Source organism: Falco cherrug, chromosome 2 (genome assembly GCF_023634085.1).
Source record: "Falco cherrug isolate bFalChe1 chromosome 2, bFalChe1.pri, whole genome shotgun sequence".
Taxonomy (NCBI): Eukaryota; Metazoa; Chordata; class Aves; order Falconiformes; family Falconidae; genus Falco; species Falco cherrug.
The window spans coordinates 78,984,375-78,997,337 of NC_073698.1; the positions used below are offsets into that span (position 1 = coordinate 78,984,375).

At 38.6% G+C, this 12,963-nt stretch overlaps 1 protein-coding gene across 3 annotated transcripts in view; it reads right to left on the reverse strand.

Annotated features, from left to right (window-relative positions):
* Window positions 1-12,963, reverse strand: part of DSCAM (DS cell adhesion molecule) — a 470,648-nt gene that overhangs the window by 384,759 nt on the left and 72,926 nt on the right. For all 3 annotated transcript variants that reach the window (XM_055702437.1, XM_055702438.1, XM_055702439.1), the window contains exons 2-3: window positions 12,413-12,730; window positions 7,705-7,851 (exon numbers count right to left, since the gene is read on the reverse strand). In XM_055702437.1, coding sequence (XP_055558412.1) covers window positions 7,705-7,851; window positions 12,413-12,730 — 465 coding nt within the window. The remainder of the gene's footprint in view (window positions 1-7,704; window positions 7,852-12,412; window positions 12,731-12,963) is intronic.

Genomic DNA, 12,963 nt, shown 5'->3' on the forward strand with positions numbered 1-12,963 from the left:
CAGCCATGCCGAAAGAAACCTCTTCATGACTGGCAACATCAATAACAAGGTGGTAAAACAGAACAGTTAGGGCATCAGGTTGGATAACATTATGCATGGTCCAACAGACCCTCAAGTCCACAGAGAGACGTGATAGCTGCCAATGTATATGTACGTAGAGAAACATGATAGCTGACGATGTATATGTATGTGTGTGTATATATATTTGCATACATGTTTCTTTATACATGCACTCATAGATACAGAGAGAAAAAGACAGAGGAAGGCATATATTAAAAAAAATTAGAAGAAAATCCAAATATCTGAAGCTTTAACACAGAAAGTAGAGTTACAACCTCTGTCCCTCTCTTAATTCATGAGTGCAAGAAGCAGTTCTGAAGGGTTTTTCCACACATTTTAACTGTGTAAGTAGAAAGAAAAAAAAAATTAAAGTGTTGAGGGAATAAAAAAAAAGAAAGATAAAAAAAAGGATTGGGGAGTTATTGGGGTTTTCTTTGTTTGGTTTTAAAGTGAGTAAAGGGAAAGGATCCCTTCAGCTGATGGAAATGGAGGGCTGTCCAAAACAGAACAGCAACAGAGGGAAGAAAAAATTACCAAACCCTTGTCTCCTAGACACACTTCATTACTGAAATGCCAGAACCACTGCTACTATTTGTGAACCCTGTTAGTATTAAAATTGCTTCATGTAGTGAGACAGAGCAAATTTTGGCTTTCTGCACTTTAAGCACCAAGACACCCCAGTCAAATACATTTCTCTCCTCCGTCCCTCACAGCCATCAATGTTCTATGCCCTCAGATCAGCCAAAATGTCCAGTCATGCTGAGGAAAATCTGTAAGTTCCCTCTGCAGGAAAACAAGTGTGTCTCTAATATTAACACCTCCATTGCACGTTCATGCTTCCCTGCGCTGCTTAAATGATCAGAAACGACTCCTTTGCCTACAATTGTATCACTCACTCTCTTCTGTGCTATCAAAATGTGATTCTTTGACATGTAGATCAGATGCTTTCCATCTTCATCCTTTCAAGTCATTCTAAACACCTGCCTCCCGCAAATCTGTTGAAATCCCTGCATCCAATCCTACCGATCCCACAGCCAAAATTTTAGAATGATTGACCTGATCAAAATACTCTAGTGTAACAGAACAGAGAGCAAACAGAGCATAAGGCTGCTGGGTAGCCAGAGGAAAGGTCCTCCAATGAGCAGTTCTAAGTACGTTGCCTTGCTCAGATGGAGTTTTAGTTTACGAGTCAAAGGAGAGTGTGAAAAATGTTTGCATAAGCAGGAAGCATTAAGTTTTTACCACCTCCACTTTCTAGGATTCTAAGACACTCTCCTCTTACAAGAGCAGCGCTCTCAAGAAAAATGCAGATAACTAGACATTCCTTAAATAATGTAGTAAATGACTTTCCCAGGTCCCTTAGGAAAATAACCGTGCTGAAAGAGAAAGTGAGGAAGCAATATATTGTCTTTAGAGATGGGCAAGTGCACTTTAAATGTCTTCAAGAAACTTAGAGAACACATTACTGTAACAGCAAACCTACAGCCTGACCTGAACATTGCTGAACACTACCCACATTTACCTTCCCAGGGCACCAAGGAAGTTTAGCAGATGTAGGGGTTTCACTGCTTTACTTTGTGTGTCCCATCACGACTTTCAATAGTGGAATTAAATCTCACATGTTTCTGGTAGAAGGTAGTTAACATTCATAATTTTATCTTATATATGTCACTAATATTTAAGCATAAAAAAAAAATTGTACTTTTCATCCCACTCCACCTGGAGGTGGAGAAAATCTTGCATCCAGAGTATTCAGTGGCATAGGTTAAGAGCCTGCTGAATGCTTGCTGGTTAGCAACTATGATTAAGCCCTGACATCAAACCAGAACAAGAAAGATCATAGCTCTTCTCTACTAGACACAGCCTCAATCAAATGGCTGGACTTAATCCCTGTGATCATCAGCAATAATCTAATTCTGAACACAGGACTCTGCCCACAGGACCACTCTCCATAAAGAGAGCTCTATTCCCCCCACCCCCACCTATGTACTCATGGCTGCAAAAACAGCGATTGCTCTGTGTAAACTGAACCACTGCTGTAATCTCCAAACCCCAGCACAAACAAAAACTGCAGTGCTGTATTTTAGATGCCACCACGTGATAACTACTGGCAAACATTGACTGCTTACAGTCAACCACAGCAGTTCTGAAAAGCCCTTTGTGCAGTAAGAGATCCAAGAGCCCCTGAGCCTTTTAAAGGCAAGACTTGAGGAACTGTGTGTAAATAAATAATGCAATTCATTACATCAAATGTAGGTCATTGTACATCAGTGACACTTCTCAAGCTGTGGTCCAGTGTGTCTAATTTCTGGCTGATGGAAAGTATGCTGGCTGGAAGGCTCATCGGCTGTCATCTGCATGTCAATCACAGCCCTTCAGGGAACCGCATTCCATCCATGCTTACACACCTTTCCCTCAAAGCAGCTATTCTTTCAGTGCAGATTTAAATATGCCATCATGCACAGTCGTTATTATCCGTCTCCCTCCCTTTCTACCTTTTTTAAGCAGTCACACTTTATGTATAAACCAGACAAATTCTCGCATGGTATGCCATTAGACAGGAAAATGGGAATTCAGAAAGGTCAGGGCATGAACCTATTCACGATCCTGCTCTTGGCACTAAGCTATCAGACACACAATAAAAAAAATCGAAAACCCTCGTAGTTACCAGCATCAGGATAGGAGGCATTCATTACAGAAGTACAGTACATAGTGACAGACCAAATTTAATTTTCAGCCCTTCTCTTTGTTTCCATCTACTCTTCATTTTCCTCCTTTCTGTCTCTTTGCTGATCCCTTATACTGACCTTTATTTTTAATAATCCCTTTCTGCCCTCCTTCCCCTATAACCACACCCATCCTTTGCTCTCTCCGGGACTAATTAACACATCAACAGATTCGAGTTGCTCTTTGCTTTCACCTAGACAGAGCAGAATCAGCAGTTACTTTGTCTTTACCTCCCTTTCTAGCCCAGCTTCGCTGTTCTGCATGTGAAGAAGAAATACTACGAGCCAAGCACTAGTCTCCCGTCTGCCTCGCAGATGCTCAGCAGGAGCAGAGGCACAGCCTGTACTGTGCCACTTTTGTATACTACTGTTCCTTGGGTTTATGGCTGTTTTTGCAAAAACACACTTTGCTGCACTCTGGTTCTGCAGGGCCTAGGCTGTTTTCAATGGTTAGAAGGTCAACACAAAGCTGATTCCAACAGTCTCTTTCTTTGGGAATGGTTTGTGAAGGAAAGCAGTAAGGAGGAAACTTGACCTTTGAGCAAGATGTATGCAGCTACCAGTAATACAACATTCTAGGATCATTTAAGCTTTTATGTTTAGCATCATCTAATGTAAATGCATAAGAGCTGGTTACTGATACAAGAGAAAACTGCACATCATTACGCTACTTAATATAATTCCAGAAAATTTCAGACTCAATTTCAAGTCAACTGGCAGTATACCATGCCTCAGAAAAGAAGGATCTTCAGAAGAGACATTCTGAAGTTATAGCTGCAGAGCTTGGTACAGCATTGACTTGCGCTTTACGAATCCCTTAAGACTTCTCACAGTTACCACCGGTCCTTCTTTTTTGCCAGCATCTCAGAGTTTCTTAGGCAAGACACACAACACTGGAAAGTCTGATTGCTTTTACTAGAAGACACAGGTGGGCAAATAAGATATACTTTATGTATTTGTAGCAGATTGACAACTGCAGAGGTCTGTCCTTGTCTATCATGAGAGTTTGTAACACAGCTGTATCCAGTGGAGGTGCCTGAATACCTCATCTAACAACTGTTATTCAAGATGGATCTTTCCAGTATGAAAAGATTTCTGTGTATTTGTTGCTGGAAGTTGGGGTTTTGTATTTTTCCTCAGAATAGATTCATTCAAGTAACTGGTTTTGCCTTCCTTTAAAAAGGTTTTTCCTGCTACCTTGGCCCCTAGAGGACACCCTGAAAAAGCTTTTTGGCCTCAGATTTGCTGTTACATTGAAAGACAATGTGTAGGAGCAAATTGTCAATTATTTAGCTGTTCCCCTGAAAGGCAAGCACATGCACACCTTTTCAGTTCACAACTGTCCTTGCACATGGAAACTTCTATGAAGTCAGTATTTCTGGCTCCAAACACAGCACCTTCCCCTTTATTGAACAGGGCATCTGACCCATCTGGACACTCCTTGGTAATGCTCTAGCAATATGTCTTAGTATGTTTCAGCTCCCAATTACTTTACAATAAGCTGGAGGCATGACAAAATTGCAGCCAGGAAACAGAAGATGCTTTTACCCAGCTACATTTATTACATGCTTTGATTACTACGGACATCACTGTGCTCTCCAAGAGCTAAGCATACAGACAAAAGCAGATATGTCCAGGATAATACACTGTTACAGAAGCAAACAAATCTCACCATCTTAAGCAAGGAACACCTCAAACACTTTCTAGAAAGCTAGTTTTGGGGTTTTTTTACATTATGAAAGTAAAAACACTTCACTTTTTTCTTTAAAATGTTACGTTTACATAAAAAGAGAATATATATATCAGTAAGCAGCAGCTGAAATAAAGGATTCTGGTTCATCTACAGTTCTCACTATCCTAGTAGTCAGGATGAGATATAGATAGACAGGTACATGACATATTTACTCTGAATTGTACTTGGAAGTATTGCATTGGTGTTTAAGCCTTTCAGGAAAAAAAACCAACAAAAACAACAAAAAAGCTTCTCTGTTGGACCACTTGCATTAAGAGCTTCCTCACTGAAAAGCTGCCCTGCTTCCTGTCATAGGGGGTCTCTGATTCCCACCTGTAGTGTAAGTTTCTTGGCCTACTTGTATCTTCTATTTAAAACAGATATATCATGTCAGTGAAAGTGTTCTTCTCATCCTTCTCCTCTCTCTCTTCCCCCTTTCCTTCTCCTCTTTTCTTTCTTTCCAAATAAACACTATCTAGTTTTCCCACAAAAGCCTTGTCCACCTCAAACCATGATAATCATCGCTCTGTGAGTGTATATCTTTTTATATTCTTGCTCTTTCACAGTAGAAGTTTCACTTCAAGATGGCTCTCAGTTTTGCTGATGTTAGTCTGTAGCCAATAAATTGGTTATATTAATAAACTAGAACAAAACAAATCAGAACTCCATGTTTTCCAATATTAAATGGTGAGATAAAAAGCATACCAATGAATCTGGACTCGTACACAGAAAAAATCCCATGCTAGCTGTGGCTGTATAAGCAAGCGTATGCATTTCCTCAGAATATTGATCATTAGTGGAAAACAGCTCAATAGCTGTGTTATGTCTTGCAACCTATTCATCGGCACTGGCATTCTAAGAGGACAGGCTTGATCAATATCTACCATTTGAGTTCATGGGCACATTATTGCAAAATTGATTATGGGTAAAACTCAAGGCAATTGTTTTATGAAACACGTGTGGGTTCTGGTTTTTAAATGCTCTCACTATTAAGCTGCAGTTAAAGAGTATAAATGGTGAACAAACAAATCTTGCAATCACTGTGGTTAAACTGGAGCAATGTTTTCCTGCCTTACTTTTGCCGTTGCATGACAGATAGCATTGACCTGTAATCTAACTTGGGATTCTGTCTCTGAAACGAAGTCTTTTCTGTGATGCCATCAAATGCAATAAACTGATATTTGTAATAGTATCAGTTTTAATGAATTATATTTTACTTCCATGTAGATTTCTAACTGTTGAATTAAGGGATTACCAGATAATTAGAAACTGGGTTGTAAGTGTTGAAATTTGCAATAGATTTTTAATGATTTAGCCTAGTAAACCACAGTCAAAAGTTGCACTAAAGGAAAAAAAAAATAAATTCAGGTCCATATAGTTAAATGTTATTAAACGCATTTTTCCAAAAAACGTTTGGGGTTAAAATCAATATAGACTAACGAGAATGAAACTACCTTAAAATAGCAGCCATGATGGTCTGTAGAAATGCCACACTTTCTTCCCTAAAATAAGGTTTAGAGACCTGTGTGCCCTATTCCTGATTCCAGGGTGAAGGGCAGCATTGAGCCACTCAAAGATACCACACAGCTACTAAGTACTAATGCTCAAGTCAAAAAAATCAGATTGAGAGGATGCAATTCATGTTGACAGAGAAAATAGCCATGTTTTCTTATAATACAGAATGAATAAACTTATTAAAAAAAATAAGACAGTTGACCATGCGGGTATACACATTCTTTTCCTCCAGCCAATACTCACACATACAGACATACATGCATCATGTAGTAGCCTACTTTAAGATGAAGAAAAGTAAACACATCCATGCACTATTGCATTAGATAATTTAAGCATAGTTCTGCATCATTATAAAGAGGTCAATGGAAAGCGTATTTGTGTATTTAAATACAACACCGTCCTGACTATAATGGCTGAAGTGTTGTTGAGTTCTACAACTCAGGTATTACAGACCTCTTCATGGAAACATACTCAGTTTCAGTTGCTCAATGACAAAAATAATATGCCATATCAAAGTATAAAAAGGAAGTGAATTTACCAAGCTTAAACAGTGCACCAGTAGTACAGGACAACTGATCATGAATTAGATGGTACTTAAATATCTACTAAATCCTTAGAAAGCTACTTGAAATAGATTTAAAAAAAAAATAATAAAAAGATGGAAAAAAACCCCTTACGTAAGGAATCAATAAAACACAGAGAAATAAAATCTATGAGTCATATAAAAACAGACATTTCCATCAATGCCACATTTTTCAGGAAAGAAATTATTGATATACTAAGAAGCACAAAAGCATTTCTACAAATTGTAGAACCATTAACACAAACACATTCTTAAACATACTCTGCAGCTACATTTAACTCAAGCTACTTTTTTCCATTCTGCATTACCCTGGAACAATATATTTCAAATTTCTGCATGCATAAATCATTTGTATGTGTAACAGCTGCGCTGCATGTAATATAAAACTTAGATATGTACTATGCTTTACAATGTTGGATATTCTTTGCTTGAATTCTCTGCACTTCCTGAACAATGCCTCACATTTCCTCACTTTGTCAGTATTAACGCATATAACTGTTTTAGAATAGATTGTTTCACTTCAGTATGTTTGGCTTACAGCACAGTTTACCATGTGCCTAATCCTCCAGTGTTATAAAATCATAGAATGGTTTGCGACGAACAGGACCATAAAGATCCTCTAGCTCCAACCCCTTCATCTAAACATAATCGAACAAGTTTAGACTCAGGATTTCTAATCCATACTTAACATTACTGCTGAAAAACAATTACAAGCCAACACACACTTTATGACACATTATGACAATTTCTTTGGTACGTAAGAGTTCCTTATCAAAGTTAAAATGTGAATCCATTGCCACAGCACCAGGAGGCTGGTTTTATGTCTGGTATAAAACAAAAACCATGTTATTTTCCCCTCAAGCATGCTAGAAAAAGCAGGGCTGTCTAAAACCTTCATGTCACATATAGTCATAAGGATGCAGCAATGCTAACATGAAATACGTTACTAGAAGGATGACATACCATTCAGCTATAACTGACTTAAAGTAAACATCAGGCATTTGGGGGGGTGGGGGGTGGGGGTGGGGGTGGGACCCAGGAATCATAGCTGCCATTGCCAATTGGAAAAGAAAGCCATAACAGCCTACCTGAGACAAGCGAGACTGTGTCTTTCTCCCATGAGACAACAGTGATGTATGCCTCCACAGAGGAGGGGATAATGCACTTGAACACTGCTACATTGCCTCTCATGGCTTTCTGGTCCTCCACACGGACTGTATAGGGTTCCCGTAAAACTGAAGACAGAAGAAGATGTTTCATTAAACAACTCATAATCACACATCTCACCCACTTCCTCAGTTAGCCTTGCAAAGTTGCCCCAAGAAGGTTACTCAGGTTGTGAATTATTTTGCAAAGTAATATGAAAGAAATCCCACATCTTTTCATTTCCTCAAAATCTGCATTTCACCATATTTCTGTGTTCTTCCCCTACCTAATTCTAAGGGCAAGGAGAAAGGCTTCTGTAAGAATTGAATATTTATATGGGTAGATGGTGTTATGTCTCCTGTTACTTGTCTTGTTTCTCATGCCACGTTTCCCGTCACAAATTGTTTTCTGCTCTATCAAAGGGTACAAAGTACATACAAGTACTGCGTGCAAATTAGACATCCAGAGGGTAGAAGAGAAGGTCAGTGTCATTTAGGATTTTGAAGAAGTGAGAACCAAAGGAGAAAAATCGATGGAGGTGACAGCCAGAGAAAAAGCAAGGTGTCTCAGAAACACAGAGAAATGATAGCAGGTAAGGTAAGAGCTACATCCAATTGACCAGCACCACAAGAAATAGATTAATGGTAAGAAACCAGAAACTATAAATCAGAGTTGTATTAAAAAACAGCATGGGGGCACTTAGACCCACAATATGATTTGTGTAGCATCTGGAAGAAATAATTTAATGGACAAAGAGAAAAAAGAACAGCTGCAGAAACCTTTCACATCGAACTAATATTGCTGGGATGAAATGAAGTTGCATTGGGTAGGAGAAGGGAAATAAGGAAGCTCCTGGCTCTGAAAAAACTCAATGAAGAATGAGGGGTGAAAAATCCTATGAGCAACAATTAATGGAGAAGGTGGTAGAGCAGAGAAGAAACAGATTTTGTCTACTACAGCCAGTAAGTGGGTAAGACAAGAAGGACAAGCAGCAACATAGACTTTTCACAGAACCATAAGGTCAAGGGGCAAAATAAGAAATCAACTCAGGCAACAGTTACGTATCTTGAGGTGGTGAGCAAAGTTATACATCTTGAAGAGACAAACAGTTTCAATGAAGAGAGGGATGAATGCATTGGAAAATGGCATGTGTGTCTGAGGCATGTATATGCCTGAGGGTAAAAGTTATTGGGCAGAACAACCCCAGTGCAGCAGTGTAACCAAGCCAGCAATGCTGAATTGCCACATTACGGTGACATTTCCTGCCTGCATATCCTGCCCACAAACATACACCAAGCTTTAATAAATACGTCTAACCACACTGATTCTAGACCGAAGAATCAGTAAATCCTTTGCATAGTTTACAAAAGTATTTTTGTACACCAGAAGCACTGGAATTTCTAAATGTCAGCCCCGCTTCCAGTGTATTTCAAGAAAAAGAAAGGCAGAGTACTGGAACGTAACTGTAGTTTTCACAAATGCAAACAGCATCGGGTTTTCAGGTCCAGTGCTACCATTGCAAAAAGGAAGACTGAGGTTCAGCATCCCAAACAAGACTGCAGCAATGTAACATCAGGAACCCAAACCAAAAGTAAATAAATTAATTATAAATTAAGTATTTTTTTAAAAATCAAAACAAATCAATTTTCTATAAGATAGACATTGCTAGTTTTTTAAAAAGTCAATAATTTATTTTTAATCAAAGGTTAAGCTTCTTAACCCCTATTATAAGTGCTGAACTGGTATGACAAGCAACTTTAAAGCAGCAGCTTTACAATACTAGCTGCCCTGTGATGAAGCAGCCCCCTAATCTTATTCTACACTGGAGGGAATGGAACATAGATCATCTTAATGAGGCTGACTTTTGTCTAATGCTCATGCTTCAGCCATTACTTACAGAAAAGGCTTGTTAGCAGCAATATCCTAGCACACTATTAAGACTATTTCTATTTTTACAGAACCATTGACAGTTTTGAAAATCTGCCCTGTTGATCATTTCCGTAAAAGCAAACACATGTGGGGCACAACAACTGGAAAGAGGTTTATTCATTTCCTTGCTTAAAAAGTTTACATTATTGTGATTTCAGAAGCCCCTCAGTTTTTTCTAGATCATAGATAATTTTAATATTTTTTTTTTTTTAATCCCAGGTCCCTGCATCATGAATTTATATGAGAATTTCAGCCTTTGCTAAAAAGATATATTCTTCCCTGCTGAGATTGCACAGGAAAGCTTGAAGATGAAATGGAGATATTGGGACCAGCCTGGAAGAGGATTGTGTTTGAGTGTCTAGGTGTGGGGGTTATAGTTTTTTGTAGGTTGGGGATGTGTGTTGCATTAGGTGCAAAATTACAGGCATAACCACAATTACAATCATCTGTGAGCTGGAATCCTTGTATCTGCTACCCATAACCTCGGTGAAGTAGGTATATGAGCTTCAGACTTCCTCAAGCCGACTGTGAGAATAGGTAGAGCGATATTATTCTTTATATAACTGTACTATGATCTGATGCTCCATTGATTGCTTCTATATTCCTAGGAAATCCTATTGCTATTGGAGAGCACTGGAAGGAGGAGGAGATGGAGAAGAAAAGAGACTAGAAAAGCCTCCTCCCAAAATTGTGCTAATTAGGCCCAATCTGAAACTGTGTACAGATTTCACATGAACAGAAACGTAATTGAAAGTTACACACAAAGTTTATCACTTTGTATTTGAGCAACAAAGGTTTTATCATCCGAATGTAAAATACACTTACTGCTATACACAGAAGACTGTCAAAAACTGTATTTTCCTATGATTGGAGGACTACACAGGCCTTTGGAAAAAATACTAACAGCTATTGTCTGCCATTGGGCACAGTGATAGCTCTGACATACAATACCAGTTCATATGAAGGAAGGGGATTTGCTTAACTTGTTAACCAAACCTCATATTAACTGAGAGATTGAATCATATGGAACAATGAATGAATCGGGGGCAAAAGGCTAAAAAGGGAAGGAAAAAAGGAGAAAGGGACATTTCTGACTTGGCTGAAAAGAGTCATCAGTTTATGAGTCAAGCAGATACAGCCACCTACTGCAAAGCCTTTTTTTTTTCAGGTCTTTCTTCGATTTGTGAAGTTCATTTCTCAAGCAGAGGAGGACTTCTTTTGGGTTTCCATGGATAAAAGGGTCAATGCTGAGCAACAGACCCAGCTTCATTCTGTCATCCACATCATATGCTTTTACAACTAAATGAACACCAGTTCAGAGCCTTAGCTAGCAACGTTGCAAGTTTTAACCTCCCCTACACTACCATATCAGTTTATCTAATAAACAAGAAAACTGGAAACTAATACTGCAAATATGCTGATCAAAAGATGGTCGAAATTGAGATACATTAACAAATCCACAAAGGACAATAATATTGTGTCCTCTCCAAATACAATTCTGCCAGACAACTTGTCCACAAATCCATTAAAGTAAAACCAAAAGCACAAAACCCAGAACGGAGTTCAAAACATCAAGTCGGTTACTATGCATTCTTATGAATCTTTGGTATGCAAATTTTTTTGATTTGTGGACAACTAAACATTTGCAGAAGCAGTATGCACCATTATTGAAAATCCACGTACACATAACGTGAACTTTCTTCTACTAGTCACTTCTTACGCAAAAAAGATAACCCATTTTTCCAGACTAAAATTTTAGTAAGACACATGAATTTCATGGAAACCTGTATTTTATTCATCTTCTAATTGTCTACAAACTACAGATCTCTATGCTAATTTATCATTAAGAAAAGAATACATTCTCTTATTTAAAGAGAGTTGTGGACAAATTACTTGCTAATTGTTCAGTTTTCCCTACGTAACTCCTGAGAAGGCATATCTCCAAAAGGAAAGATACGAAAAGACTAGCATAGTTCCAACAACAACAAAGAGGTTATGAGGATTTGCATTAGCCAAGGGTCAGCTCCCAGACTAGCTTTTGTTTGTTTGTTTGAATATTTTAATTAACTGAAGAGGATAGACAAGACCTTCAAAAACTATGCAATCATGTGTTTATGTGTTGTAACAAAAGGCCTGATTTTGATCCCACTCTAATTCTCCACTGGCTGACCAAAACTGCACACAGTCAGTATAGAAAACAGATGCAAAACCATTATGCTCATTTGCATCTTTTAGCTTAAAATGAAAGCTTTGCGTATGGACCAACATCAGTTGCTGAATCGTTACACAGGAGACAAGTTTCTCTCTCAAAACAAAGCACAAATGAATACAAGCAAATCAGAAAGGATGCGATTAGGCAAGCATTCCTCTTTTCTTCCAGCCCCTACACAAAATCTAAACACTGCATCTTTTTCTCTCCCAGCTCTTTAATAAGTAAGTATGGTCTGATTAATGATTTCATTATTAGTTCCGTTTTCCTTATATTTGTGCAGAAGTTCAACTTATTATGATCTTTGGAAAAATTAACTTTTCAGCACCAAAATAATCCAAATCGGGGGGGGGGAGAGGGAAGAATCCCCTATTTTATTTAATATTGTGAAGAGTTCAGAGGTTACACCTCTGGCCCATCTTTGATTCAAAGCTGCTGCTACTATTCGTCTGAAACACCCAAGCTTCCTCCCTCCTCAAGCCTGTTTGAACCCAATAAAAGGCTATACTTACCGGCCTTAATGTGAACATCCTGACTTCTGATTTTCCCTGAAGGATTTTCAGCTGTGCAATAGTAAGTGTTATCATGGATTAAGTTATTAAAGCTTGAAGGAGGGAAGGGGAAAATTTGGAGAGTGCCATTGGGGTGGACGTGGCGGATCCCTGGGACATCGTAGATCTCCTCGCCCGTTGCTAGGTACCATCTGAGCGTCACAGGGGGGATCCCTGCTGCTGGACAGGGTACCAATGTCCCTGTGGTGCTAGCAAACACTACCTCTTGCAGAGATGCATTGACAAAATATAGACTGGCGTGTAGATCTTCACTGAAAACTGTAAGACAAAAAAGAAAAAGAACAGACCTTGAAAACTTAAGAAATTGCAGCTACACAAACCAATTTGACTGTTATTTGCCACAAGATCAAACACAATGCCTAGGGAAGGTAATCAAAACATCAGGATGCTAACGCAATCTCTAATAAAATGTTTCTCATTTTAGAAGAAAACATCACCAGATTAAACACACTAAGTGGTCTACATCCAAAAGTAAAATGGGAAATCCCTTT